The sequence below is a fragment of the Pipra filicauda genome, unplaced genomic scaffold, assembly GCF_003945595.2.
Source record: "Pipra filicauda isolate LSUMZ 115617 unplaced genomic scaffold, ASM394559v2 scaffold33_size4404698_pilon, whole genome shotgun sequence".
Taxonomy (NCBI): domain Eukaryota; kingdom Metazoa; phylum Chordata; class Aves; order Passeriformes; family Pipridae; genus Pipra; species Pipra filicauda.
Window position 1 is genome coordinate 1,597,743 of NW_024104465.1, and position 25,074 is coordinate 1,622,816.

At 45.9% G+C, this 25,074-nt stretch overlaps 2 protein-coding genes across 5 annotated transcripts in view; both read left to right on the plus strand.

The window, feature by feature from the left end:
• Window positions 1–16,822, plus strand: part of BCR (BCR activator of RhoGEF and GTPase) — a 97,841-nt gene extending 81,019 nt beyond the window's left edge. For both annotated transcript variants that reach the window (XM_027714200.2, XM_027714197.2), the window contains 9 exons: window positions 339–436; window positions 1,109–1,240; window positions 8,619–8,678; window positions 8,814–8,923; window positions 9,712–9,851; window positions 11,304–11,438; window positions 12,032–12,137; window positions 12,935–13,097; window positions 13,811–16,822. In XM_027714200.2, the coding sequence (XP_027570001.1) occupies window positions 339–436; window positions 1,109–1,240; window positions 8,619–8,678; window positions 8,814–8,923; window positions 9,712–9,851; window positions 11,304–11,438; window positions 12,032–12,137; window positions 12,935–13,097; window positions 13,811–13,900 (1,034 nt within the window). In that variant the 3' untranslated portion in view covers window positions 13,901–16,822. The remainder of the gene's footprint in view (window positions 1–338; window positions 437–1,108; window positions 1,241–8,618; window positions 8,679–8,813; window positions 8,924–9,711; window positions 9,852–11,303; window positions 11,439–12,031; window positions 12,138–12,934; window positions 13,098–13,810) is intronic.
• A 7,587-nt stretch (window positions 16,823–24,409) lies between these two features.
• Window positions 24,410–25,074, plus strand: part of SPECC1L (sperm antigen with calponin homology and coiled-coil domains 1 like) — a 69,489-nt gene continuing 68,824 nt past the window's right edge. For all 3 annotated transcript variants that reach the window (XM_039384121.1, XM_039384120.1, XM_027714202.2), the window contains exon 1: window positions 24,410–24,470. The gene's annotated coding sequence lies outside the window, so the exon portion shown is untranslated. The remainder of the gene's footprint in view (window positions 24,471–25,074) is intronic.

The following is a 25,074-nucleotide window of genomic DNA, read 5'->3' on the forward strand; positions in this document are numbered from 1 at the left end:
GTGTTTATGGGGTCCAGTATCTACCTGGGGAAGGTTTATTGCTCACTGGGGTACACCTTCAGCTCAGTGTGGATTGAGCTGGGGAATATTGGATAACAGTATAGGCCTGATTTTTGATAGAGGTGAAGGGTTTGTCTGTGCTGACATAATTTATACAGCTGTGCTGGTACTTCAGCTTCCTAAAGGCAACTGGGCTGATCCAGATGATGAGATTTGTATGGAATGATGTTACTGGTACTAATACAGAGATGGTGGAGCTGAAGACACACCCTGGAAGTGATTAATGTGAATTTGGAGATTCTAGAAACTTCTTAAGTTTTGCTGTCTCCCCTCCTCAGATTTGTACTGCACGTTAGAGGTGGATTCTTTTGGGTATTTTGTGAACAAGGCCAAAACTAGAGTTTACAGAGACACCACAGAGCCCAACTGGAACGAGGTAGGTTTGATTTTTCTTGCTGTGACTTATTCCATGTGCCAAACATCAATGCACAATGGGCAGAAGATCCACCAATGGAAGAACTTGCTGCATGCTCAGCACTTGTGCTGCACTTGCTGCTGCTCAGAAAGCCCTTTCCTGCCAGGTTCATTTGGCTGTCAGGGCTTGCAGAAGATTTTCTCTTGGATTAGCTGTAGTTAAACAAACAATTTGATACAAATGAGTCTTGTCCAGCATTTCATCATTTAGACAGATGCATGTTTGATTATTTTTTTAAAGACACAAATGAAAATATGCTGAAGGAGGTGGTTTTGTTTATTTGTTGAGAGAGGGAAGAATTAGCTATAGACATTTTGCCTGTTAACAGGCAACTGGTGGTGAGCAAAATTCATTACAAGGAAGGTGGGTGAGTTTGTGTCTTTGAACAATGCTTTGCTGAGACCCAGTGAAACCTGACCAAGGAGTGAACCATCTTGGTCTCTGATTTGACCACCTTATATATACAAAATACAATTTCACTTTATTTCTAGACCAACTCCATTAGGGAGGAGGTTTTGGTCAGTCCTTAAGTGCTCCCTTCTGATGAATTTTAAGGAGACTAAATTGATTATTATGAGACTGGTGTCCTCCTGTGATGCATCCATAGCTCTTTCCTGTCCTGGTGCCCTGCAGGAGTTCGAGATTGAGCTGGAGGGCTCACAGACACTGCGGATTCTGTGCTATGAAAAGTGCTACAACAAAACCAAGCTCACCAAAGAGGATGGAGAGAGCACAGATCGAATCATGGGGAAAGGGCAGATCCAGGTAAGACTGTGGTGAGCTCATTCCTGCTACCCTTACTGCAAAACATCACAGGACTTTTGAATCCTGGAGTGCACCAGGGAGGTTTGTTTTCCTGCATTCTGAGTGTCTAAGTATTGCAGATTTTTGTCTAGACAGTGAGGTACACAATGTGACTCACAGAGAGGAAGGCAGTAGCTTTTTCCTTCTTGCTTTGTGCCCTATGCCTGCTTCAGCATCCTTATGGAATAGCTGCTTTTTCAAGAAAGTTTGTTTTGATCTCTCATTTGCCCATTAACTTCCAAACTTCCAGCCCAGTACAGGAGCTGCACTGCCCCTGGGCACTGCTGAGGATGCTCCATTTGTGGCAGGAGGAAGTAATGAGTATCCTCTCGTCTCTGTAAATCATGTGCTGGAAGGTGATGGATGTGTTGGCCGGGCCCTGGAGGGCAGGCTTATTGTCCTGATAACTGCCATGTCCTGGGCATGGTGTCCATGACAGCAGGGGGCATCCGAGGAGGATTTCCACTGCAGAGAACCCATGTGGGTCACTTTGTGTGGCAAATTTGTAATACAATAGGGGAGGTGGTGATTGCAAAGAGATGCTGCTCTTGGGGAGCTGCTGTGCAGGAGCGATCCGGCCATCCATGGGGGATGACATCAGGAACATATGTTCCCCCTCTTGTTCCAGTTTGTTGCACTGTCTGTCCACAACTTCAGGGGGGTGTTTAAATGGCTGCTCTGAGGGCACATTCTTTGTGCTGGAGTGGCTGTTGTACAGAGCAGAGACCCTGCCCAGATACCTTTGTCTCTCTGGGATGCTCAGAGATCTCCCCATTCCACTCCGTGTACCAGTGCCTGTCCCTCTCCCCAGCACTGGAACAGCTGGGATTGCAGAACCGCTGGGATTGGGGGCAGCCTGTGGGATCCCATTGCTCTGCCAGGGTTCACTGCCCAAATGACTCCCATCAGGGCTGTCCCTTCCCTCCCTCCTTGAGCCCGAGGCTGCCACGTGTCACAGAGAGAGCTTTTGTCTCAAATGCCTGGTGGGATTTGGAAGGGAACTCGTGTACAAATCAATAAATGCCAGCACAGGGTGTCTCCTGTGTGTGTCTCAGGCCGACCAGAAATCTCTGTGTCCCTCCCGCTAACAAAGGTTGTTTTCCATGGAGATGAGCAACCACAAAAGAGCAAGTTTGCAGCCCTGAAATGCCCCGGGGATTTGTGTGCTTATAACAGAGAACCCTGAAATCACTGACCCACTAAATCCTCCCAATATTTTACATGGAATGATTTTAAAACCAAATCAAATCTTTTAAATTTTAAGCAGTTTTTTTCTTCATCCAGGAGTGGGCATTTTTCTGCACAGCAATGGCATATTCTGTTAATACATTTTATATTAAAATTAGTAAGTAAAAATACTCTTTGGTGACACATATATTAATTGCATCTTGATTCTTTTAGAAAAAGCTAAACACTGGGAAGGTTTAAAAATGGAAAAAATCAATAAAAATGTTTTTGATTAATTTGCAAAAAAGGCCCATGCAAAATTTCTCTTGCTTTCTGTACATCCTCGTTACAATTTGTAAAGAAATTTGGTGAACTGCCAGAGCATCCTCTTAATTCTCAGTGATTTCTGCTCCATCACACAAATTTTAAACACTGTTGAATAACTGCAAAGAAAAGTCATAAGACAGTCTGGTAAGATTTTGGATTGATAAAAATTAATAAAGGTTTTACTTTGGTTTAGTTTTATTTTTAAAGTAAACACCATTTCTTGATTAAGAAACCATAATAATGCAACAACAAAATCAGATGGCAGCCTGTGGCTGAAGGCTGGCTGTGTAAATGCTGTGTTAAAGCAGTTTTCAGTCGCTGGTTTTATAGTTATTTTCTTTTAGGATTCTCCAGGTGCTTTTACATCAAGTTTTGTTTACTTTAGAGTTGGTAGTTTATCCTGGGCTTTCTGGTTTATTGTTGTTTTTGTTGCACTGTCGTCATTCAGCCAAAGTCTGTCTGTTTAAAGACAAGGTCTGTAAAGTTGAAGTAAGACTTCTTTTCCATAAATTCCCTTTAGTTAAAAACTCTGGGAACATGAGTGCCTGCATCCTCCTGTTGATAAAAGCAGAGGAATTTCTGTCTTGGCTAAATTGTAGTGTATTGTTAAGCCATGTATTATTGTAAATATGCAATTTCCCACTACTGGGAATTCTGACTCACCAAATTCTCTGAGCTTCAGTGATGAAGACAATGCATCAAGGAGACAAGGACTGTCTTGGCTGTGAAAATGTTTATTAAATCTCTCCGTTACATTATGGCACTGGAGGAAGGAAGACTGGAAATTGGTCCATGTGGTCACAAGTTTCCAGGAATGGGCAGCAATTTTAGTAGCTTCCATTGCTCATATTTTCTTTTCCAATGCAATATTTTATTTACCTGTATTTATAGCCACAGGCAAGAGCTGCTTCTTTCCTTGCCAACCTGCAAGTTTTATCCCTGAAAAATAAAACAATGAGGTTTTAAAATTGGGGGACGTCCTGGAAATGTAGGAGTGAATTCCTCAGCAGCCCTTGTGGGCACGGCAGCTCTGGGTGTGCAGTGTTGGATGGCCACACGTGGCTGGGGGCTTCTGCTGCACCTCAGGCACGAGAAACACCATTCCTGGCTACACTGTGCAACTGAAATGATTGGGAGACTTGGGGCAGGAAGGAATGACCATCATTTTATAGGAAGCCCTGAGGCTGTAAGCATCAGCTCCTCTCAGTGTGAACACCCTGGGGAATTTTCTTTCTGCTGTTACCTTGCAATCCATCTTTGACCCTTGGGTTGCCTCTTTTGCTCTTTGAATTTTGCACTTCACGTGGCAGACACATCCCCCTGTGTTGAGTGTAGCAGCCTTTGTTTGGTCCTGAGACTGCATCTTAGTGGGCACATGGGTCAGCACGACTGCCCTGGGGACAGACTGGTGAGTAAACTGATACTTCACCCTGGGATCCGGCTCCTCCCGTTGGTGCCTCCTAGAAATGCTGTTTCCTTTGTTTTTCTTTTTTCTGCACGATCAGCTCAGACAGAGTATTTCCTTCTCTCTCACAGCAGTGCTGGAAAATCAGGGAGGATGTGAGCATAGATCAGTCATTCTGTGGAAGAAGTGCAACATCATTCCTCTGTTGCCTTGCAAAACAATCACTCTTATCTGCTTAATTATCTGGGATGTCTCATAGCAGTGCCCGTGGCTATTTCAGGCACTAAGTTGTTTTCCATGTAAACCATGTTTTCCCTGCTGTACCTCCCAAGTGTCAACTCAGAAACCCTTTACACCCTCGAGTTCGTTTAAGCTGTTTGCTCAAGCAGAACAGTGTCCCAGCAATGAAAATAGGGGGGAAATGAAGAAGGCAATGGGTCATGGCTAAAGGGTGATGGTGGGAAAGATTAACCTGTCAGTGGGGAGCTGTGAGAAGAATGGGGTTATGGCTGGACTGGGAGTTTCCAGCAGCAGTGAGAACTCTGACAGCATGTATGTCACATCAGTTACAATTCAAAATTGATGGAGTGTAAAGTTGCCAGGGAGATTTAATAAAGGGAAGAAGTAATGTGATTGAATAGATAAAAAACAGTAACCTTAATGTTTCCTCAGTCCTTGCTCTTTCATTTCTGCTGAGGCTTCTTTGTTTTTTCCTCTTTCTATATGTTTGCTTTTCTCTCTGGGGAAAAAGAAATAATCATCAAGCTCCCTGTGGTAGTTTCCTAAAGCAAAGCACAGACACCCTTCTTAGTGCCTAGCTTGCATTTGCCAGACTAGCACCCCCAGTTTGCCTTTTCCCAGGTCCTCACCGCCCTGCTCTGCTCTCTGACTGCTGTGCCCTGTCTTAATTCAGTGCTGAGCTGCTACAAGGGCCACAGACCTGCACTCAGAACCCCCCGTGGTGCTGAGCTGCTTTGTTCTGTTGTGTTTGGGGCAGGATTCAGAGGTGTTGGCTTGATTCATGTAGTGAATTTGGGGCTGCAGCTCGCCACCACAAATACCAGGGAACAGGCTACAAGGGAGGAAGCAGCAAACAGACAAACTGGTTGGTTTGTATTTTCCTGTGCAGCACGAGCTCTTGGTGGGGACTGTGCAAACAAGCCCCTGCAGTACAGTCTGTGAGGGCTTTAGTAAGTCTGTCCTATTTGCACAGGGCAGGGAAACAACACAATGGTTCTGTTTCAGTGGAGCTGGCACGGGTGCTTTTGTCATTCAAACCAAGCCACTGTTAGAAGGAGCTGTGTAGAGGGGCAGTGAATGTCACTGTCAGATGCAGAGGCAGTCATTGCACAGGGCCTCCCCTGCCTGAGCTGGCACAGCTTGCTGGGAGCTGCCTCCCTTTGCCATGCTGGCTGGGATTGCATTCTTCTACTCCATGTTCTTTCTTCCAGGTCAGTGATTTCCTAATCAGGCCAGAAGACAGCATGACCCCATTTGTCACAGGCTCTCTGTGCTGGAGCATCTCTCTTGCTAGCTCTTTGTGCTCAGTGTGCTCTGTACCTCCTGCTCCAGCTGCTCTGTTGCTCTTGCTGGCCCCAGAAGGTCAGTCATCAGTTGGGTCCAGGACTGAAGCTCAAAGTCTCAATGACGTTCTTGGTTTCCTGTTGACTGTTTCCTACTGTGACTTATCAGACTGTTAGACCTGATTTTCCTGTCTCGCTCAGTGTTGCTGAGACCTTATTCAAGCTTTGCTCTTTTAATAGCTTCCATCATTTTGTTTTGTTATTTAAAAAGCACCTTGGGGGGGGATTTTTTTTTTTCTTAATTGCTGTTATTGCCAGTGATTTATGCAGGGTTGGCTCGGGTCAGCCAACCCTGGTGCCTGTTCTCCCTGGCTCCATTCAGTACCAGCTGTTCTCCAGCAGGGATCAAACAGCAGGTGGGGAGGGCAGGAGTCCTGCCAGCCCTGCAGCAAAGTTCAGGGAGAAGGGAGCAAGAGGCAGCAGCAGGGACACTCAGGTATGTCCACAGGCCTTGCTCAGCTCCAGCAGTTACCCAGCAGGGTGAAGTCTCTGTGAGCTCTCAGCTCCAGTACTCTGCTTCTGCTTGTCCTTTGCAGCCATGTGAAAGTCACTCTTGAGACAGAGCAGGCTGGTGTTTGGCTCGTATTTTTATCAGCTATTTACTTGCTTTCACTTTGTGCAGTGGCAGGAGTTCCCTGGTCAGTACTGAGACATAACCAGTAATACCTGTTAGCTTAAATAAAACTGTAACTGGATTCTGCTGGACTCGTCCTTTAATGTTTTTGGCAAATATTCAAAACCCTCCTTCTTCAGTCTTAAGCAGTCTGTCCCTGCTATAAATAATACACTTTTGGTGACTCTCTTCTAAAAACATATGGAAAACTGCTTCTGAGCAGGAGGATTGGCTGTGACTGTGTCCATCAGCAGGGCCATTTTGGCAACTTAACCAGATAACTTTTTAGGCGGATGGAGATGAAGCTTTCAGGAATACTGAGCATGGTTGTCCTCCATAGGAAACCAGTCACTTCAGAAATGGTTTCCTCTTGATTCTGGGAAAGAATGCAGTTGTTGAAAGAAACCAAACTTCCAGCACGGAAGTTGAAGGAAGAACAGCCTCGACTCTGGCCAGCTCGTGGGGACCTTGGCCAGGCGCACAGGCGGGGGCGGATCTGTTCCGCCGGAGTTAAAAGCGAACCCCTCTGGCAGGAGCTGCAGTTTGGGTTCGCTGAGCCACTGGAGCCAAGCACTGCTGCCCATTGGCCTCCTGGACCTCTGTGCAGTCCCAGGATGTGGGAGCTACTGGTTACTGACTATTCCTTACAAGGGGTCTTCAGGAATTTCTGGCGGAGTTGCACCTACAGGAGCCGGTCCAGTTCCACAGGGAAGCACGTGTGTGCCGGCAGCGTCCCGCTGTGGGCTCACGTCCGTGACAGAGTGCGCAGGCACAAGGTTGGCCTCACTTGTTCTGTTGCTGCTTGGGGTCTCTGCAGTGTGAAACTTTCCTCTCTGCTGGTTGTCTTTCTTTGGGGAAGGGCATGGGGGCACTTGTCTCTGTAGCTGTCAGCAGCACTGGGCTGCTCTGCCGATGTTCTGAAAGGCTGTGACCATGATTGTCTCAGATCTCCCAGAATTTCCTGCAGCTGCTGTTGTTTGAGCATTTCTCTCACCTGCCAGAGCACTCTGTCTCTGCACAGGGCTCTGTGAGAGGGGGGAGCTGTGCTGCAAAGTACCTCTGGTTGCTGAGGGTGTGTTTGCTGACAGCAGTAAACTCAAGACAGAGGCTACTGCAGTTGCCTCTCCTGGTCTTACTGTGCCTCAGTGTTCCAGAGCCAAGTGCTACAAAGCTGTCTCAGGAGGCACCAAATTCCCACTTTGGCTGATTCTGATTGCTGATCCAGTCCTGGTGCAGGCAGCTGTTCCCTCTCTCTTGCCAGTCTCCCTGGAGCTGGGTTTGGATGTGCTTGGGCTCTCCCAGCCAGTGTTGGAATTGCTGGGTGATGTTTGAGCACTCGAGTCAACCGCTCCCCAGCCTCACAACTGTCCTCTCAAGATCAAGCAAAGCTGAAAATGGGAGATTGGAACTTGGTTCTGTTTAATGAATTCTTCCAGTAGCAGGGTCAGGTGTTCTTCCTGTCTCCATTCTCAGATAGAAATGAAAAGGACTAAGCAGGTTGAAGGAGAACAACTTTCCATGATTTCTGGGCCGATTTTCTCCATTTCTCCTCTGTCGGATTCTGACAGAAGTTTGGTTTGTTTAAAGTTACTTGCCTGTGTATGGATCACTTTGTATTTCTCTTCCTTGATCTCACTCTTAAGGTCATTATGTCTTTTGAATTCAGTCCTTCTTGGAAGCTGTTGGCTCTGTAGCCAAGAGCTATGGAGTTCTCCAGCCTGGTTTTTTATTTCAGTGCAGTAATTTCACACTCACCCCACCTCACCCGTTTGTAGAAAACTGCAGTGGGAGACAGTTTCTCTGTTTCAAATCAGAGTTATTTCAGAAATCTCTCCTCCTTTTCTCTGACTGCTGGCCCTGTGGGATGGGAGGATTTTGGCTGTCCATGTGCCTCTGTGTGTGCCACAGCCATGAATGCAGTATCTCATTCCGTGAAAACTCAGGTTGTTGCCATTCAAACATTGACCGAGCTCACTGAGGTTGCCTTTGTTGTTGAGCAGACACTGCACACATGTTGCTGGATTTTTCCATGTATGTGAGTCCTCCTCAGCCCTGCTTAGAGAACCACACAATATCTGAGCATCCCGTTACCTGAAACTGGGAAAACTTTGGAGTGTGTGTTTTCCTGTGGACAAGAAATAACATGTTAAAAGTGATGGTACCCTGCTCACTTGCAGGAGCCTTCCAGGCTGGCTGGTTTCTCTGAAGTCTGTTCCCAGTTCATGGGTAACTTCTCTTTTTCAGCTGGACCCGCAGGCACTGCAGGACAAAGACTGGCAGCGCACGGTCATCTCCATGAATGGGGTAAGTGCAGCAAACAGAAATTAGCTCTGCTTCTGTACCTCCCATGGGCTTTATTTCTTTGCTCTTCATTGCAGCATGGGGAAAATAAAATAAAATAAAATGTTTAACAAGTGCCCTCTGATCTCTGTTGTTCAGGTTGAGGTGAAGCTGTCGGTGAAGTTCACCAGCCGGGAGTTCAGCCTCAAAAGGATGCCGTCCCGCAAACAGACCGGCGTGTTTGGGGTCAAGATCGCCATTGTCACCAAGTGAGCTCGGGGGTCACATTTCTCCCCGTTGTTTTGCAGAAAGGCAACTGGTGCACCTGCCTGTGCCCCCCGAGGGGTGTGGCAGTCCAGCCTCCTCCACTCGTGTAGTGGGCAGATGTGGCTGCAGACAGGAGATGCTCTGTGTGCTCCCAGCTTCATTTTTTGCAGGGGAAAAAAGCAGTGTGCACACGGGCTGTGGGACCCAGGGTGTTTACTGACAGCTTCTCTGAATTCCGGAAATCCCTCTTGCCCTTGCCTTCTCTGTAGTTAGCTGACATGGTCACAAATTTCCAGAGCCACTGAACAGTGATGTTTCCTTTCCATAATCAAAAATGTTCAAGGTCTTTGGATCCTGTTGTATTATTTTAACCCCTGATCTTTTGTCGTGAATCATTTGCCAGCAGAAACCTGTTTGTTCTGTTACATGGTTTGGGAAGTGTTGTATTTCCTCTCTATGGAATTGTATTAATTTGAAGGCAACAGAGTTGCTATGTATCCAAGGAATGTTTGGGAATCCTCTGATTACCTGGGCAGAGTCATAGGCTCTAGGGGCACTGGGACCTGGCCAGAAGCTCAAGTGCTCAGGGAAGCCAGGCTGAGACATTCAGAAAACCCTCTCCAGTTTTTCAGCTCAGTCGTGGTTGCCTGCTCAGACTTCCTCCCACCTCATTTTCCAGAAGAGGTTTGCACAGTGGAATGCTGGGGTGGTTTTAGCCAGCCTGGCTGGCTGGGGGAACAGGCACTGAGGGCCTGGGCTGTGCTGAACTCGTCTCTCTGGCTTTTTGAAGGAGAGAGAGGTCGAAGGTGCCTTACATAGTGCGGCAGTGCGTGGAGGAGATCGAGCGGCGCGGGATGGAGGAGGTGGGAATCTACCGAGTCTCTGGGGTTGCAACGGACATCCAGGCTCTGAAAGCTGCCTTTGATGTCAGTAAGTATTTGTGCCTGATGTTCTCCTTTGCTCTGCAAGAACCTGCCTGAGCTCCCTGTCAGGTGGCTCTGCTGTTTTTAATCTTATGTTTCCCAAGAAGCATTAAGAGGTAGAGATTCTCGCACAAGGAGAATCATTTTAACCCTGGCTGCATATTTTATTAATATTCTTCAGCTACTGATATAACTTCAGACACACAACAAGATGGATCCTTGTTCCAAACCATGCTTTTGTTATTCTTCCCAGCAGACATGAAATGGTGGGTTTACCTGCCTTGCCAAATCTTTGGAAATGACAGACACCTTTCTCAGGGGAAACGTCAGCAATCGGGAGTCATAACTTCCTCACTATCATGAGGTCTCCAAATTAATAGAAGTCCTTAAAATTAAGAATGTTTTGTGAAAGGAAGCCAGCAAAAAAGATATTCTAAGGTTGACTATGAGGAGTGTTTATGAAGCTGGGGTTGGATGGTCAGGGCTCCTGAGTTCTCTTCTTAACTCTGTCTAGACTGATGTGCACAGGCTGTAAAATTACATAATTTGATATTTGCAAAGCTTTCTTTGATCTTGAGCAGAAAAGGGCTCCTTACAGGTACTGCATTTAAAACAACTGTGTGTCCCAAAAGGCACCCAAGACCAGGCAGGTGAAACACCTCTGAGTTGCTGAGGTACAAAAAGTGAAATTCTGCCTTACTTCCAGCCTCCACATGATGGTCCAAGAACTGCTCAAGCCACACTCCAGCTCCCTTTTTAGGCAAGCAGTCATGAGGCCTGTGCCAGTTGCCCAAATTCACCCTCCCTGCACTTTTCCTTCACTTTAGTGAAATATTTTCCTTCTTGGATTTTCTTTTCAATCCCCCTAAGCTACCAAAACCTCTGCTGAATCTCCACTGGTGCAATAGAGGTCTTTCACAGATAGAAAACCAACTTTTTTCATTTCTGTTAAATGCTGTTTTACGCTAAATTCCATTAAACCAGTGTTGGCTCTGCTTGTTGGTGTTGGTTTTAGGGAAAGGGGGTGGTTTTATTGTTCCTAATAGTAACAAAAGTGAAATGTGAGCCATGAATTGCTTTAGCTACACTCAGTGGGGAGTTAGAGACCTCAGAGTCTGTTATTCCAGGCTGTTAGAAGCAGAGAATTGGAATAACAACTGTTGTCACTAACAAAAGTCGAAATGCATATAAATACAGTCAAGCAGGGCTTGTTCAGACCAGGCACAGCACAGCAACCTGGGAGCCTGAGGTTCTCTTGACTTGATGTAAAGCCATTTGCAGTCATTTGTGCAGCACTTCTCAGTTGTCGGAAGGTTGCTCATTTAATCTGGGGAAATGTAAACAGGAAAACTCTCAGCTATTTGTGCAAAAACAAAGGATAAACAGACCCAAAGCAAAGAAAAGAAGGAATGCAAGGCCAGCAGCTCCTTTACCCTGCCCCTGCTCTGCCCTCTTTCAGACAACAAGGACGTGTCGGTGATGATGAGCGAGATGGACGTCAACGCCATCGCGGGCACCCTCAAGCTGTACTTCCGCGAGCTGCCCGAGCCCCTGTTCACGGACGAGCTGTACCCCAACTTCGCCGAGGGCATCGGTGGGTAGCAGCAGAGGGAACCCTTGAGGATGGAAACTCTTCAGGAGGAGGCTGCTCCTGAAGCAACACCATTGGCAGTGTTGGACAGAAGCCTGGGCAAGCTGTGAGGGTTGTGGAACAGAGCTCAGAATGGAGCGTTGGAATGACACCGCCTTCCCACGTGGCGGAGTATGGGCGACTGCCACACTGGAGTGCAGGCTGGAAAAGCCCAGGTTTCTGAAGGATGGGTTCAGAACAGGATGCCAGCCTGCCTGCTGGGGCTGTGCAGGCTGACTGCCCAGTCGGGCTTCCAGGGAAGCCCCCTTTGGAGGGGAGGGGGGTGTACCCCGTCTTACCTTGATGCAGGGGAAAGACACCAATGATTGAAAGTCTTGAAAGCACTTGAACTGCTTGAGAGAAAAATAGTCTCTATGCATTTATGAATTAAAGGAAAGAGATGCTGTAGGATATTGATGTGCAACTCTGACCTTCCTTCCAGCCTGTAATGCAACCACAGCCCATCCAGGCCCATCCCTATGGCTGGCTGGGAGGTGGCACAGTCGGTCAGATCCTCACTCACTGCCCGGGGTGATGTTTTGTTCTCTGTCTTGCAGCACTTTCAGATCCTGTTGCAAAGGAAAGCTGTATGCTGAATTTGTTGCTGTCGCTTCCAGAACCCAACCTTGTGACATTCCTTTTCCTTTTGGACCATTTAAAAAGGTAATATGCGGTTCCTTGAGACTTGCATTTAATGTGTAAAGCATTGTTATTTTGAAAAGAGGAGCCTTTTCCTTAAATTTGTGCTGAAACACACAATTGAAGAAGCATTTGCTGATCTGCTGTGAATGCTCATCAGATAACTATTGTCTCATACTCACTTAGTGAGGCAGTAAATCCTGAATTCCATTCCCACTCATACTGAAAAAGGATTAGAACTGGAGGAAAGGGGTAACAAAAGAGTCAGGGCTTATCTAGTGCAAATGCAAATTCCTGCTGCAATGTCTCTCCAAAACTGCACCTGCATCTGGATCCAAAGGTCTGGAAAGATTTTTGCATAAGTTATGAAGCTTTGGCCATGTTTAAGGTCTGGTGAGCCCTGTCTCAAAAGGTGTCTGAAATCCAGTATAATCTGTTTTTAAAATAGATAGCACTTTGCCTAAATGCTCTTGTCAGTTCCTTGTTCAGTCAAGTCTTTCTGATCTTGTCTATGTAATATGGTTTCAACTGTGAAAAAGTATTTCCATGCATTTGATATTAATCAATAAGCTGGCTCAATACCAGCCCAGTGTGTTGATTTGCATATGTGTGTTGAACACACCAGAGACTGTTCCTGGAGACATGAAAGATCATCTTGTGACTGAGGTTCTGGATTAAAATCCAGGAAATCTGGGGTTTACTTGTGTTTCTGCTGAAGACTTTTCTCTTGGGCAAATTTTTTAACCTTTGTGCCTCAGTTTCTCATTTGTAAAACTCAGGTATTTATGAAGATCTGCCTCGTGCATTGTTTCTTCTCCCAGGGTTGCTGAGAGGGAAGGTGTTAACAAGATGTCCCTGCATAATCTTGCCACTGTCTTTGGACCAACACTGCTCAGACCTTCGGAGAAGGACAGTAAAATCCCTGCTAACCCAACCCAGCCCATCACAATGACTGACAGCTGGTCACTAGAAGTCATGTCCCAGGTAAGATGCTGAATGTGCCGTTGCATCTTGTGAAGACACTTCCTGGGGAAGGCCTGGCTCAGCCACCCCGCTGTGTTTTCATGGCAGTTTTTTTGAGAAACATAAAACAACTTCTGCCCTTACAGTGACATTTTAAACTGTTTGTAGAACTGTGTTTCTTCAGGCAGTTCAGTTTGTATCTGTACAGATACAGCTTTTCGTGAGGGAATGTCTGTGCATCCTGTGTGTGTGTTTGTGCAAGGGAAGAGTTTTTGGGAAGCTCTCCCAGCACCATCCTGGTGCCCTGGGATAAAAGGACCAAAAGTGTTTCTGCAATGCTCCTCAACACTTAAACCAACACAATCCTCTGCTAAATTTACATTTCTTTGGCCACTGCTGCCTGTGAAGGCGATGCAGAGGGTTGGAACACAGAGCCTGTGTTACTGGGTCAGGCTGGTTTGTATGTTCTCCATTGAATAATGGCAAATTCTAGATGCAGTTTTTTCAGTGCACTGGAACACCAGCGCCGTTGTTTCATCCTGGAAGCTGAAAAGGGTGTCTCTGAAGCACTGCAAGTTTTGCTGTTTCTGCTGATGTTACACAGTGGATTAAAACAAATCCACAAGTGCTACATGCTCCCATGGAGAGAGCTGTAGGCATGTCTGCCCGCTCTCAAATAGCTGGGATGAGAATGAGTTACCAGGGCTTTATTACCTTGTTCTTTCTCTTTCCAGGTTCAAGTTCTTCTGTACTTCCTGCAGCTAGAGACCATCCCTACCCCGGACAGCAAGAGGCAAAGCATTCTCTTTTCCACGGAGGTGTAGGTGCCCGCGGTACCAACAGGACACAAAAAACTGCTCTTGGCATAACTCTGTCACCCCTGAGAAAAAGCTGACTGGTGTTTCCTCAGATGTGACTGGCCTGTTCCTGTGCTGGGGAATTCCAGCCCTCAGTGCTTCTGTTGTTTGTGAACCAGAGACAAGCTGGAGAGAAAAGGAGAAAACCCTCTCCTCGTGCTGGTAGGACCAGAACTAAGTGGAGATGGAGCTGCGTGGAATCTCCACTAGAAGGAGCAATAGACACTTGAACAAATGCACCACGGAGTGTGGCCATTATTCTTGTTGGGAATGGGACAGAAGGTATTCCTCATTTTATGGATTTAATTTATCATAAAGAAACTTCAAGATTTCTACTGGACCACTTGATAGGACACCCCTTTTTGGGTGAGGGGGTGTTAAAGGATATATCACAACTGTGTCTTTAATAACTGCTGATTTTCAAGTACTGTTCTAGGCCACAAAAATAGCATAGCTTTGGAGGAAGGAAGGAGAAGGGAAGGGTCTGGGATCTAAGATTCCCTCCTCAGAAATTCAAGTCTTGATTCAAACGGGGTTTTAAAGAAATCCAACAGTTTTATGTACAACTAGAACTGTTGGTCCATTTTGGGGGCTGGGACTTTTTGTGTTTGGGGGGGTTTTTTTGTCTCACCCAGCCCTTCAGGTGCAAATGTTTATACATCCCGGGGAAGGAGATGCCCTGCTCTTGCCTGTGTTGCACTTCTGATGGTTTTTTTGGGTTAAGGGAGACACATCCAATGAAGTTACACTATAAATAAATACAGCAAATTAAAGAGAGGCAGGGAGGATAAGAGTCAGTGATTCTGTTGTTTTTTTGCATATAAGTAGAGGCAACATTGTCCAGGAAGGATTGCTAAATTCCTTAGACCCCACCAAACTCGATGAAAATTAATTGGAAAGACACTTAATTCTCAACACTCCAAAGAAAATACGTTATCACTGCAAAAACAATTGAAGAATTTGTGAACAAAAAAAAATGAATGGCTGTCAGTTTGGCTGGCTGCTTACTCCAGACTTTTATCAGAACATCTTTTTTTGATACTTGAATTTTTGGAGGCTTTGTACGTTGCTTCTACAAGAGTCTTTTTCTGATAGATACAAACACTCTGAAAAATGTGTCAGAATGTACTTTATGGACAATCTAGCAAGTAGCATGCATTGTGGATTCTCCAGAAATTCCAACCCTGTTTTAAATAAGAGCAGTGGAGAAATTTCTGTGGAACTCCATCCAGCAGTACAAAAGGTCTGGCCAAACACCAATTTTGTGTTTCCCTCCCTAAATCAGTTGAAGCCACAGGGGTTCCAGAGGCAGAAAAGGGCAGCACTATTTGTCCAGGGAATTGAAACTGCAGAATCTGATTGCTGGTATCCAGAGCCGAGCATTCTGGCTATGAAGCAGTTGTGCCAAACATCCCGAGGGGTGGGAGCGACGCTGTTTTCCTAAACCACTCCAGCCCCCACTTCCTACCCAGCTCTGCAGCATCCATTTAGTGGCATCTGCCCATCACTGTCCTGGCAAGAAGAAAAGTACAGCTGGAAGACAAGAGAAGGAGTCGGCACGAGAAGGGGAGGGAGGGACAGATTTTGAAAGGTTGGTAGGGTCAGGTTGTCAACATCATCTGTGGGGAAATGCGAGACAGAAAGCAACCCCTCTTGTGCGGAATTGCACATTTTCTGATGGGTGATCGGCAATCTCTCAGTTAAAAAAAATAGCAAAGGAGTGTTACAAACAAATAGAAAGAAAAAAATTAAAAGGGAACTGATTTTGTAGTCACTGTAATTCTGACTGCTGCATAATATTAGAAATTATTGTACTGTGAAGTTGCAAAATCAAAAAGGAACAAATATAAATTTCGATTTTGTGAGTATATCAATATTTTGCATGCTTTGTAAGGATTCTTATAGGAATTTAATATTGCTTAGTATCCCTCCCTCCTTAGGTCTGGGAGCAAACCTCTTTGTAATGTAATGTACAACTAGAAATTCCTTCTCTCTTGTATGTATTTCCACAACATTCCAACTTCTGAACCCGCAAAACAGAAAATGTGTCTGTAGTAGGAGGTGCTTTTTGGGGGAGGGAGGGAATGAAGGCAAGGAAACTTGAAGGCTTAAGATTTTGACTTTTTTTTTTAATTTTTATTTTCGGTTTTTGCCTGTTTGAAGGTAAAAATTAGTCCCAATCCTGACGAACATTGACTTGAGCCAAGTCGTGCAGAGCAGTAAAGCACACTCTAGTTTTGGTTCTCTGTATCTGTTCTCCCTTTGCCCTGGCGCGATCCCACCACAGCAATCCTTGTACCACAGGCTGCACTCCTGCCAGCTCCCACCTCGGGGGGATGGACCTGAGGCAGAAGCACTGCTGATGACTTCATGGAAAAGGGGAAAAAAACCCCAAGCTACAGCTGGTGGCTGGGTGATAACCTTTTCCTTTGGTGTTTGGAATCTGTGGCTGCTCCTTGCAGTGTTGAAACTGGAAAGCAATACCATAATGACTGTGCCAATTTACTTTTGCCCAACTTTTTTATTTTTATTTATATAGGAAGTTAATTTTAATATTAAATTACTGATCTATAGTATGTAACCACGAGAAAATGGCTTTTGCTTTGGTTACTGTGACAGGTTGTTGCTGTCAGTCTCTCATTACAATGCTCAGTTCTAATGTAACATTATCTAACATGCAGGCATGTGGATCAGGGAAAAAAAGGTAATTTAACTTAACCCGTTAATTATTTCTGTTAAGTATGAGTATGTTTTCCCCAAAGCTGGTAATTTTGGGCTGGAAAAGATAGTTCATCATATTGCTGATGATGAAATCATGGACTGATTTGAAATACGAGAATTGATTTCTTGAATTTCCTTTAATTTTGCAATTAAATTTTTTTCAAATAGTCTTATGTTTTCAGAAATTTAAGTATTTCCAAAAGGCTTTTATGTTCTTCTCCCAGGGATGTTGGTTGGGTTTTTTGGTTTGTTTCGGGGGTTTTTTGTGGGCTTTTTTTTTTTTTTACTTTATTTTTTAATAAGCCTTATCATACTTAAACAAAAAGGGAATTGCAAAACTTGGCTTTAGAGAAGGCCGCCTGATTTCTCCTCTTATATGTTCCCTTGTGAGTTGTGTCAGAAAACCAAACTCTTTCATTTTCTGTATCAAAAAAGGTACAATATAAACAACTTAAGAGCAAACTAGCAAAAAGTTACCCTTTAGGTGTGCACTGGGAGTTTATGCTCCTTCAGTTTCTAGTGTGTTGGAGAGACCTTTCTGCAAATGTTGTTTTCAGGAACAGGAATCTCAAACACTAAAATTTTCAGCTAAGGAAATTCAGGTGATCAGGATAGTCTGTGTCTCTCCGAGTTTAAGGAGAGGGACAAGCATCAGCGTCCTGGCATTTAGAAACTATTTTAAAATTCTCATGGATTTTTTTTTTTTTAACACTGAATAGGTTTTTAAATAAAATCAAAAAAAAGTTAAGCAAACTAAGAGAAAAGTTTTCCAAGGCGGACAAGAAATAACAGTTCCTAGCTCAGAGTCAGCTCTGTGTCTGTGTGTGCTTTGTACGGGAGGGGAGGGTGGGAAACCAAACTGAAACACGGCCACTCAAATGCTGCTGGTGTTCCTTATTCTTGCACAATTTTAACAAGTTGAGGTAGTAGCTGAGCTCTTTCAGGCTGTATTTTAATGCTGCTGTTTTTCAATGTGTCAGCTAAGGGCAAACCCCAGCAGTGTGGTGCCTGTCCTTGCCGTGCCCACCACCCGGAGCCAAACGGCCACTTGTGGTGTTGGCCGTGAGGTGGTGGAACCACAGAGGATGGTTATGGGAGGGGCAGGGTTTTTGCAGTTTATTCGTCTTACCTGTTTAAAACTCTGTTTTATGGTTGTTCATGTTAGTTTTCTATGAGTTTATTTAAACAAATGTACTGTTCTTTAAAGCACATGTGGATCTCCAGATTAGTTTGTCACCTGTGTAACACTGGAAGGCATCACAATGTGTTCATTTACCTTAACATGCCCTTCTGTCAAGTATGTATAAAATATAAACTGACCAATGAGGCTTTTAAAAATGTTTAAAATCTGATGGCAAAACCCCAGCTCTCTCTGATTCCTCACTGGGTAATCCATTTGTTTCAGTGCTTGGTCACCTACTGGGGTCACTTTATCAGATGTGACATTCTTCTTATGGAAATTTTAGTATAAAATGGGACATGTTGTAAGAAAAACCCTACTCTTTCTCTTTTTAATTTAATTCAAGACAACAGGGACTTGTAATAGCAGAAGACCGGTACATTCATGCTGGATTTTGGGGGGGCCCTCCTTGAAGAAGAAAAATCTGAAAGGGCAATTCCCAAGTAGATACGATCAAATTAATGAAATGCTTGTAGCCACTTGTTTATGCCCTCTTAAATTTGTAATCCAGGGATGTTTTTCTTTTTAGACTAACATCGTCATTGTACTGTTAGTGAAAAATAAACCTGGTACCATTCCCTTCCTTTAACACAGGGCCTGTGCAACTGAGATACCGGAGCCTTGGGTTTGTATTAGCAATTCTCCATTCTGAACTCAAATGAAATGAATGTTCATGTGTATTCTATGAATTTTGTAATTGAATGGAATTAAATACATGGATTGCCCTTAAAACCAACAGAAGCTATAAAGGAAGCACTTACAGTTAATAGATTTTTCCGTAACAATCTTCAGGGAATAAAAGTAACACGAATGGAAAAGAGAAGCATAATTAGGAATCGCTCAGGTCACATTGTCTGGGACTAGAAAGGAGTTCTCATTTTGAGTCACAGAAGGCAGCTCCTGCCCCAGATAACTGAGCAAAGGCTGTCGTGCCAGTAAATAAACATGAATATGGGAACGCCAGGAATTTAGCTACTGGAGCCTCCCAGCTCTGATGTGCTGCAGCCCCTCTTTCTTGGTACTCATCATTCACACACAGTTCAGTGCTAAGGAAGCCAAGTTTACCACTTGCTCTTTTCCTTTTCTTCCCCCTGTGGCAACAGCAATAGGTGTGTTACCCTAGGTGAACTGCCACCACAGAGAAGTAAGAAGCTCATAGAACCACACAGGTGAACTATTGTTTGAGCTAAAAGTCTGTTCCTGGGCTGCAAGGATAAAATGCCACAACATGCTGCAATGATGAAATGGTTGGGGCAGCAGGACCAAAGCAAATCTGAGTGTATGTGTTGTCTCAATTCTTCTCCTTCCATGACCATATCATTAGAATGCAGCCTTTCAGGTCAAGCAAATTCATAACTGCTCTTGCCAAGAATTAAAAAATTATAAAATGACTTAGTTTCCCTCCAGTGTTGATTCTCTTTGTGTTACTACCTTATAGTGACATTGCTGGAGACCTCTGAAAATCATGCAGGTGAACCATGCAACAGCTTTTCACATAATTTATTTGCTGCTGCCATGTTTCACCTTACAGTAAAACAGATCCTTCCTTTTCCAAAAGAACCACTTCACATCATTCTGCACTGTAGCAACTACCACATGGGGAGATTCAGTTTGTAGCAGAGCTACAGAGCAGAGCACTGGAGATAATTAAAGTATTTCCAGTCTTGTGCAGAATGGACCAGGTACTGCTAATGCTCTGGGCTCACGTAGGCCAGTGTTGTGAGCTAAGTAAGATTCTATTATTTACAGCTGTTCGAGCATATTTGGGAATTAATATGATTACAGAGTCCCCAGGCCTAGCAGGAGTGTTTGTGCTACTGCTTTGTCTTAATCGCAGTCGTGTTCAAATCCTCACGTCAAAAATGGTTCATCAGGATAGAGAAAATTGTATTTTCCACTAGAGCTTTTGCTTGTGTAACTGCTGCAGCCTTTTCCCCAGTGGTAGCACGTTCTGAGAACCTGAGACATTCTACAGATGAACAGTTTCTCTAATGTGCAGAATGATTTGTGCCACGCGGCGTTTTATATCCCTGTGGATGTACAAAAGGGCAGGCTTGTGTACAAAACAGCTTCCTGCCTGGAAGGAGGATACAGCAGCTTCCTGGAGATGACCCCCAGGGAGGGTCACAGCGGGTGGAGCCCAGCAGAGAGCAGTTGGCCTTGCTGCTGCTTGGATGCTCCCACCTCCCCTGGGGCAGTTGGATAAGGCCCAGAAGGCAGATTTGAGAGTTCCTTCTTACTGCACCTAAATGACTGATCAAATGCCCATCTAGAGTAGCTCAAACTTCCTCCATTTTAGTCCCATTTCGGGAGAATTTTGCCAGTTTGGGATTATGCAAATAGCTGAAAGCTGATCCATAACTAACACCTATTTCATATAGAGTAGGTGGTAATGTAAAAGCTGCCAGAGCAAAAGGTCATTTCTCCACAGCAGCCTCTTCTACTCCCTCCCTTACTGCTCAGAGCCTCAGAGAAATCTTGTCTTGGGTTTCACAATCACATACAAAACTTGCAGAATCCTGGATAAAACTTAGCTATGCAGGGACTGATGTTTCAAGAGTTGGGATATCAGGACTGAAAGTGATTACCAAGGTAGCAAAAAGAGGGTAATGAATCATTGTGTTGGATAAATTGGAGAAGGATCACAATGAAACAGTGAATTAAAAAATGATCTCACAGCAGGACACTGAAGCATTGTCCTTTCTGTGTCTGTCCAGCAGAAAAAATAAAACTCAGCCTTCTCTTGCCTATGTAAGTTGTGTAGTTTGTTCTTATCTCTAGTATTATAAGTGTTTATAATCCGTGAAGAATTCCAAGGAAAGGAGTTAAGACTATTTATTTAAATATAAATACAATTAAATTATATAATTAGTGCTAAATTATCAAGTGTAGAAGACAACTTGTTATTGTTTGGATAATTTTGGGTTTCATCAGAGCTAATACTGTTGGCATTGTTTTAAACACTACCATGTTAGGGAGTCAGTTTTTGACATTTTATACTGCTGTTGCTAGTGCTTCAGTATCTTATAGTGCTCTGTTTTGGGAAAGAAAACCTAATCCAAATAGTTTAATACTGAAAGGTGTTGAAACTGTACTGCTAAACATCTCTCAGTTTAGGCCCAAAGAGAAGAGAAAAAGGAAAGGGAAAAAAGTGGGGGAAAATTGTCTTTCTGGAAATTTTTTTTTTACTTTCTGAGAAAAGCGGTATGAAAAAGGGATCCAAAAACTGTATTTGGGGGAAAAAAAGTCTTAAGGCATTTGTAGCCTTTCTTTGTACACAATGTTAAATAAAATCTCCTGTATCTATGTTTGTCAGGTTCTTTTGGTCTTATTTAAATAAAAGTGGGCCTGCATTACATTGAATGTGTGAATTGCATTCAGCTGAGTTTGCTGGAGAGGTAGGGAATCTAACACTGCTGTGTCCAAGTGAAAGCTGTTTCTTGTTTTACAAGGTAGAAGCTGTATCACTTAAAATCTAGAGGGTGGTACAGGGTTATTGCTGAATTAAGCTAAAACAACTATAATGTGTGGAAATAGTTTACACGTAAGGTAGAGAAGTAGCTGAGCAACCCAGTCCATGTCCAGATCTGTGTGAATCCTTTTGCAGGAGTTAGAAACCCAGTCACTGTTATTAATACTTCCTACCAGTGGTGTATCTGTATAATAGAAAATAGTTTTCCAATAGCTTCAATGTGGAATTCTTCTGCCAAATGGTTCTCCCTCCATCAGAAAGTGTACCCCTGTAGTGCATCCACGTGGAACAGCCCCTGGGTGAGCCTGGAGGGGACCATGTCCTGTGCCAGGCGCTCTGCTCATACAACCACGTTCCTACCATGTCTGGCTCCCCTCTGACTGCCAGCCTGGTTCTTCTCAGCCACTTCTTCTGGCTGCTTTTCCCTTCTTGAAGACCCAGGGCAAGCTACACTGCCATGGGCTTGAGGTGAACTGTGGTGTGCAGGCTTGACCAAATCACCCAGGACACTCCTGCGGGATGCTCCGGCCCTGGAATGAGACAGAGCGAACAAAACCTAAGGCTGGAGCAGGATGAGAAAGAACACGAGTGTATAATACGGATGTTCTGTGCAAATTGCTCCACCTGAGCAGGTGTCTTTCCCTTTTCCAGGCAGCCCTGAGGCCTGGACAGGCTGCCCTGAGGCCCTGCAGGATGCAGCTGTCAGTGCGAAGCAGGATCAGCATCAGCGGTACCTGCCCAACTCCAGAGACATTTGTCTGCTCTTTGTTAGCAGCCTCCAGTTATGGAGATTCTGTAATCCTCCGGGGCAATCTAATCCAGAACATAACCACAATGAGAAAGTTTTCCTAGCAGACAGCTGAATCACTCTTGCACACATTACAGCACAGAATGCTGCAATTTTACGCATTTTTTTCAGTGACCTTTTAAGTTCCAGAACTAGGATCTGAGGCATATGCACTGTCAGTTAGCAGCTTGTTCATTAATTCACTGAGCTGAACAACTGCTTCCTGCTGGAAAACAGAAAGCTGAGCCCTTTGTGGGCTACCGTGAGAAATATATTGTACAAAACAAGTGCAGACGTTTTTCACATCCCTAATACAGAAGTAGTGCCAGTGAAATGCCATTTTTTAACTGATAAATATCTTGAAAAGTGGTCCAAAGGTAGAAACACAGAACAACATTTTGCTGAAGGTATCATGGATCAGAAAATGTAGTGGAATGACATTGGTAGTAATGTAAGAAAATAAACATCGGAAATATTAATTATGTATAAAGGAGCATTTTACTGTCAAACAAGTGCCCTGTATCCATGCAGAAGCCTTCCAGAGGAATCCCCACCAGGTAAGAACAGGCAGAGTTGATAGAAATGGATGGGGAAGGACATCTCAATAAAATGACTGCCTTTGTAAGACACACAAACAGGAAAATTTTCCCACAGTGTAAATCAAACTATGATGTTGTAACATCTGGCAGCATACATCCTCTCAGTTTTAAAAGGAATTCTGATTAAATATAGATGTAATTTACTTTGATTTACTACATTAATAATTAAACTTGACCAAAGATAACGAGGGGACTGTAAATCTTACTTGCCCTCACCAATCTGCAGACTGTGAATTCCATATTCCTGTGAATTCTATTCCTATGAATTCTAGGAAGGAACATACCTCAAGGGAGAGGCTGCAACACAATCTTACACCGAAATGTTTCTTTCGCTAAAACAGCTGAACTGCTGTTGGGAGAGAGGCTTTAACCCACAGTCTGAGCTAAACAGAGGGGAAACTTTCACAAGAATATGTCAAATCAGCACATTTTCCTCATTACTGTGTTCATAGCACTTCCCAGCCAATGCCTGTCAATACAAACTCTGCTGTACCCCCCACCACAGCGCCCACGCTGCAATTTGGGTTTATTAGCTGCAGTCGCTGGTTATTCATGACAAGTCAAACATCCTGCACACCGATGAGCTACAAAGCTCAGCTTAGTGTGTTCCACAGGAGCTCAGGCTTTGAAAGCTTGTGTGCACACGCAGTTCTTGTAACCTAAGACAAAACAATTCTCCACCACAATGTTCTGCTTTTCTTCCCAGGGGCTAGTACGGGGCTATGTTTTGCATCTGTGCTGAACAAAGTGATGAATATTAACTCTACCTCACTTAAACCGTGGCGCACATTTAAACATTTACTTCTTGCTTGGATGAAAAGCTGCAATTACGGACCTGGACAGCGAGGCACAGGTTTAGGAGTCCCACAGCCCCCTCGCTCCCAACTGCGCTGCCTGCCCTGTGTGCGCTCAGTGCCGGAGCTTAAAATATGTGTGTTTGTTCCACAAAAAGAATCCCCAAACCCACCAGCCAACCACAACAAAACAAAAGGATTTTTTTTACCAGCGTGAGGCGCGGGCCCCGGGCCGGGGCCGCCGCCGTCCCCTCGCCCTCAGAAATCAAGGGAGCTGGGGAAGGGTCTGGAGCAGCAGGAGCGGCTGAGGGAGCTGGGGGGGCTCAGCCCGGAGAGGAGGAGGCTCAGGGGGGACCTTCTGGCTCTGCTACTCCCTGACAGGAGGGGGAAACCCGGGGGGGGTCGGGCTCTGCTCCCGGGTAACACCAGGACGAGAGGTCTTAAGCTGCGGTAGGGGAGGTTTAGTTTGGACATCAGGAGGAATTTCTTCACAGAAAGGGCCATCAGACATTGAACGGGCTGCCCGGGGAGGTGGTGGAGTCACCGTCCCTGGAGGCGTTTAAGGAAAGATTAGACACACTCAGTGCCATAGACTGGTTGACACGGCGATGTCGGGCCACTGGTCGGACCCGATGATCTCAGAGGTCATTTCCAACCTGATCGATTCTCTAATTTTGCTATTCCGCGGTTCAGGTGCGGAGCGCCCTCGCCCAGCCCCGCCCTGAGGGAGGGGCCGCCCCGCGCACGCGCCGCCCGTGGCCGCGCCCCCCTCCCCTTTCCCCTCACGGCCAGCGGTGCCGCGCGGGGCGGTGCCGGCGCGTGCGCGGTGCGGGCAGGGGGCGGGGCGGAGGCGGAGGCGGGCGGAGGGGTCCCAGCCGCGCGCGCGCCCCTCCGCGCCCCCCCCTCCCCCGCCCGCCGGCCCGGCCCGCGCGGAGCCCCCGGAGCGGGGCCCGGAGCAGCGGGAAGGAGGCGGCGGCTGCCCCGGTAAGCGCCGAGCGCCGGCGGGCACAGCCCGACCCCTGCCCATCGGGGGGTCACCCGCGCGGTCTCCGTCAGGGCCTGTGTGCCGCGGTCTGGCCGCAGCGCCCCTCACGGCCGCCGGGAGCCCCCGGGCCCCGGCTCCTCCTCATCGTCGCCCCATCCCCCCCATCCTCCCCGAGGGGCCGCGCTGTCACCCTGCGGCGGTGACACCGCCCCGCTCCCGCCTCGGGGGCCCCCCGCGCCTCAGGGGCCGCTCGCGGCATCCCCCGCCCGCCCTGCGCGCCCTCGCTGTCACCCATCTTGCGGCCGCGTCCCCGCGGGCGAGCTCGGTGCGGCCGCTCCGCCGGCCCCGGCTAGCGGGGAGGCGCAGGTTGGCCCGCGTTTGCATCCCGCCGTGAAACCCTTCGCTTTGCTGTGTCTGTGAGAGGGGCGGTGGGTGCGTGCGGGAGCTCCCTGAGGGGAAGGGCGCAGCGCCCGCGTTCAGCGCCTTTGTAGCGGGGTTTTGGTGCGGTTGGGAGCACCTCTGTGTGGGTTCTGGTCTCATGCTTGTCTGGAGCGCCGTTTTTTCTCTGCGTTTTTGTAGCTGGAAGATCCTACAAGCTGAGTT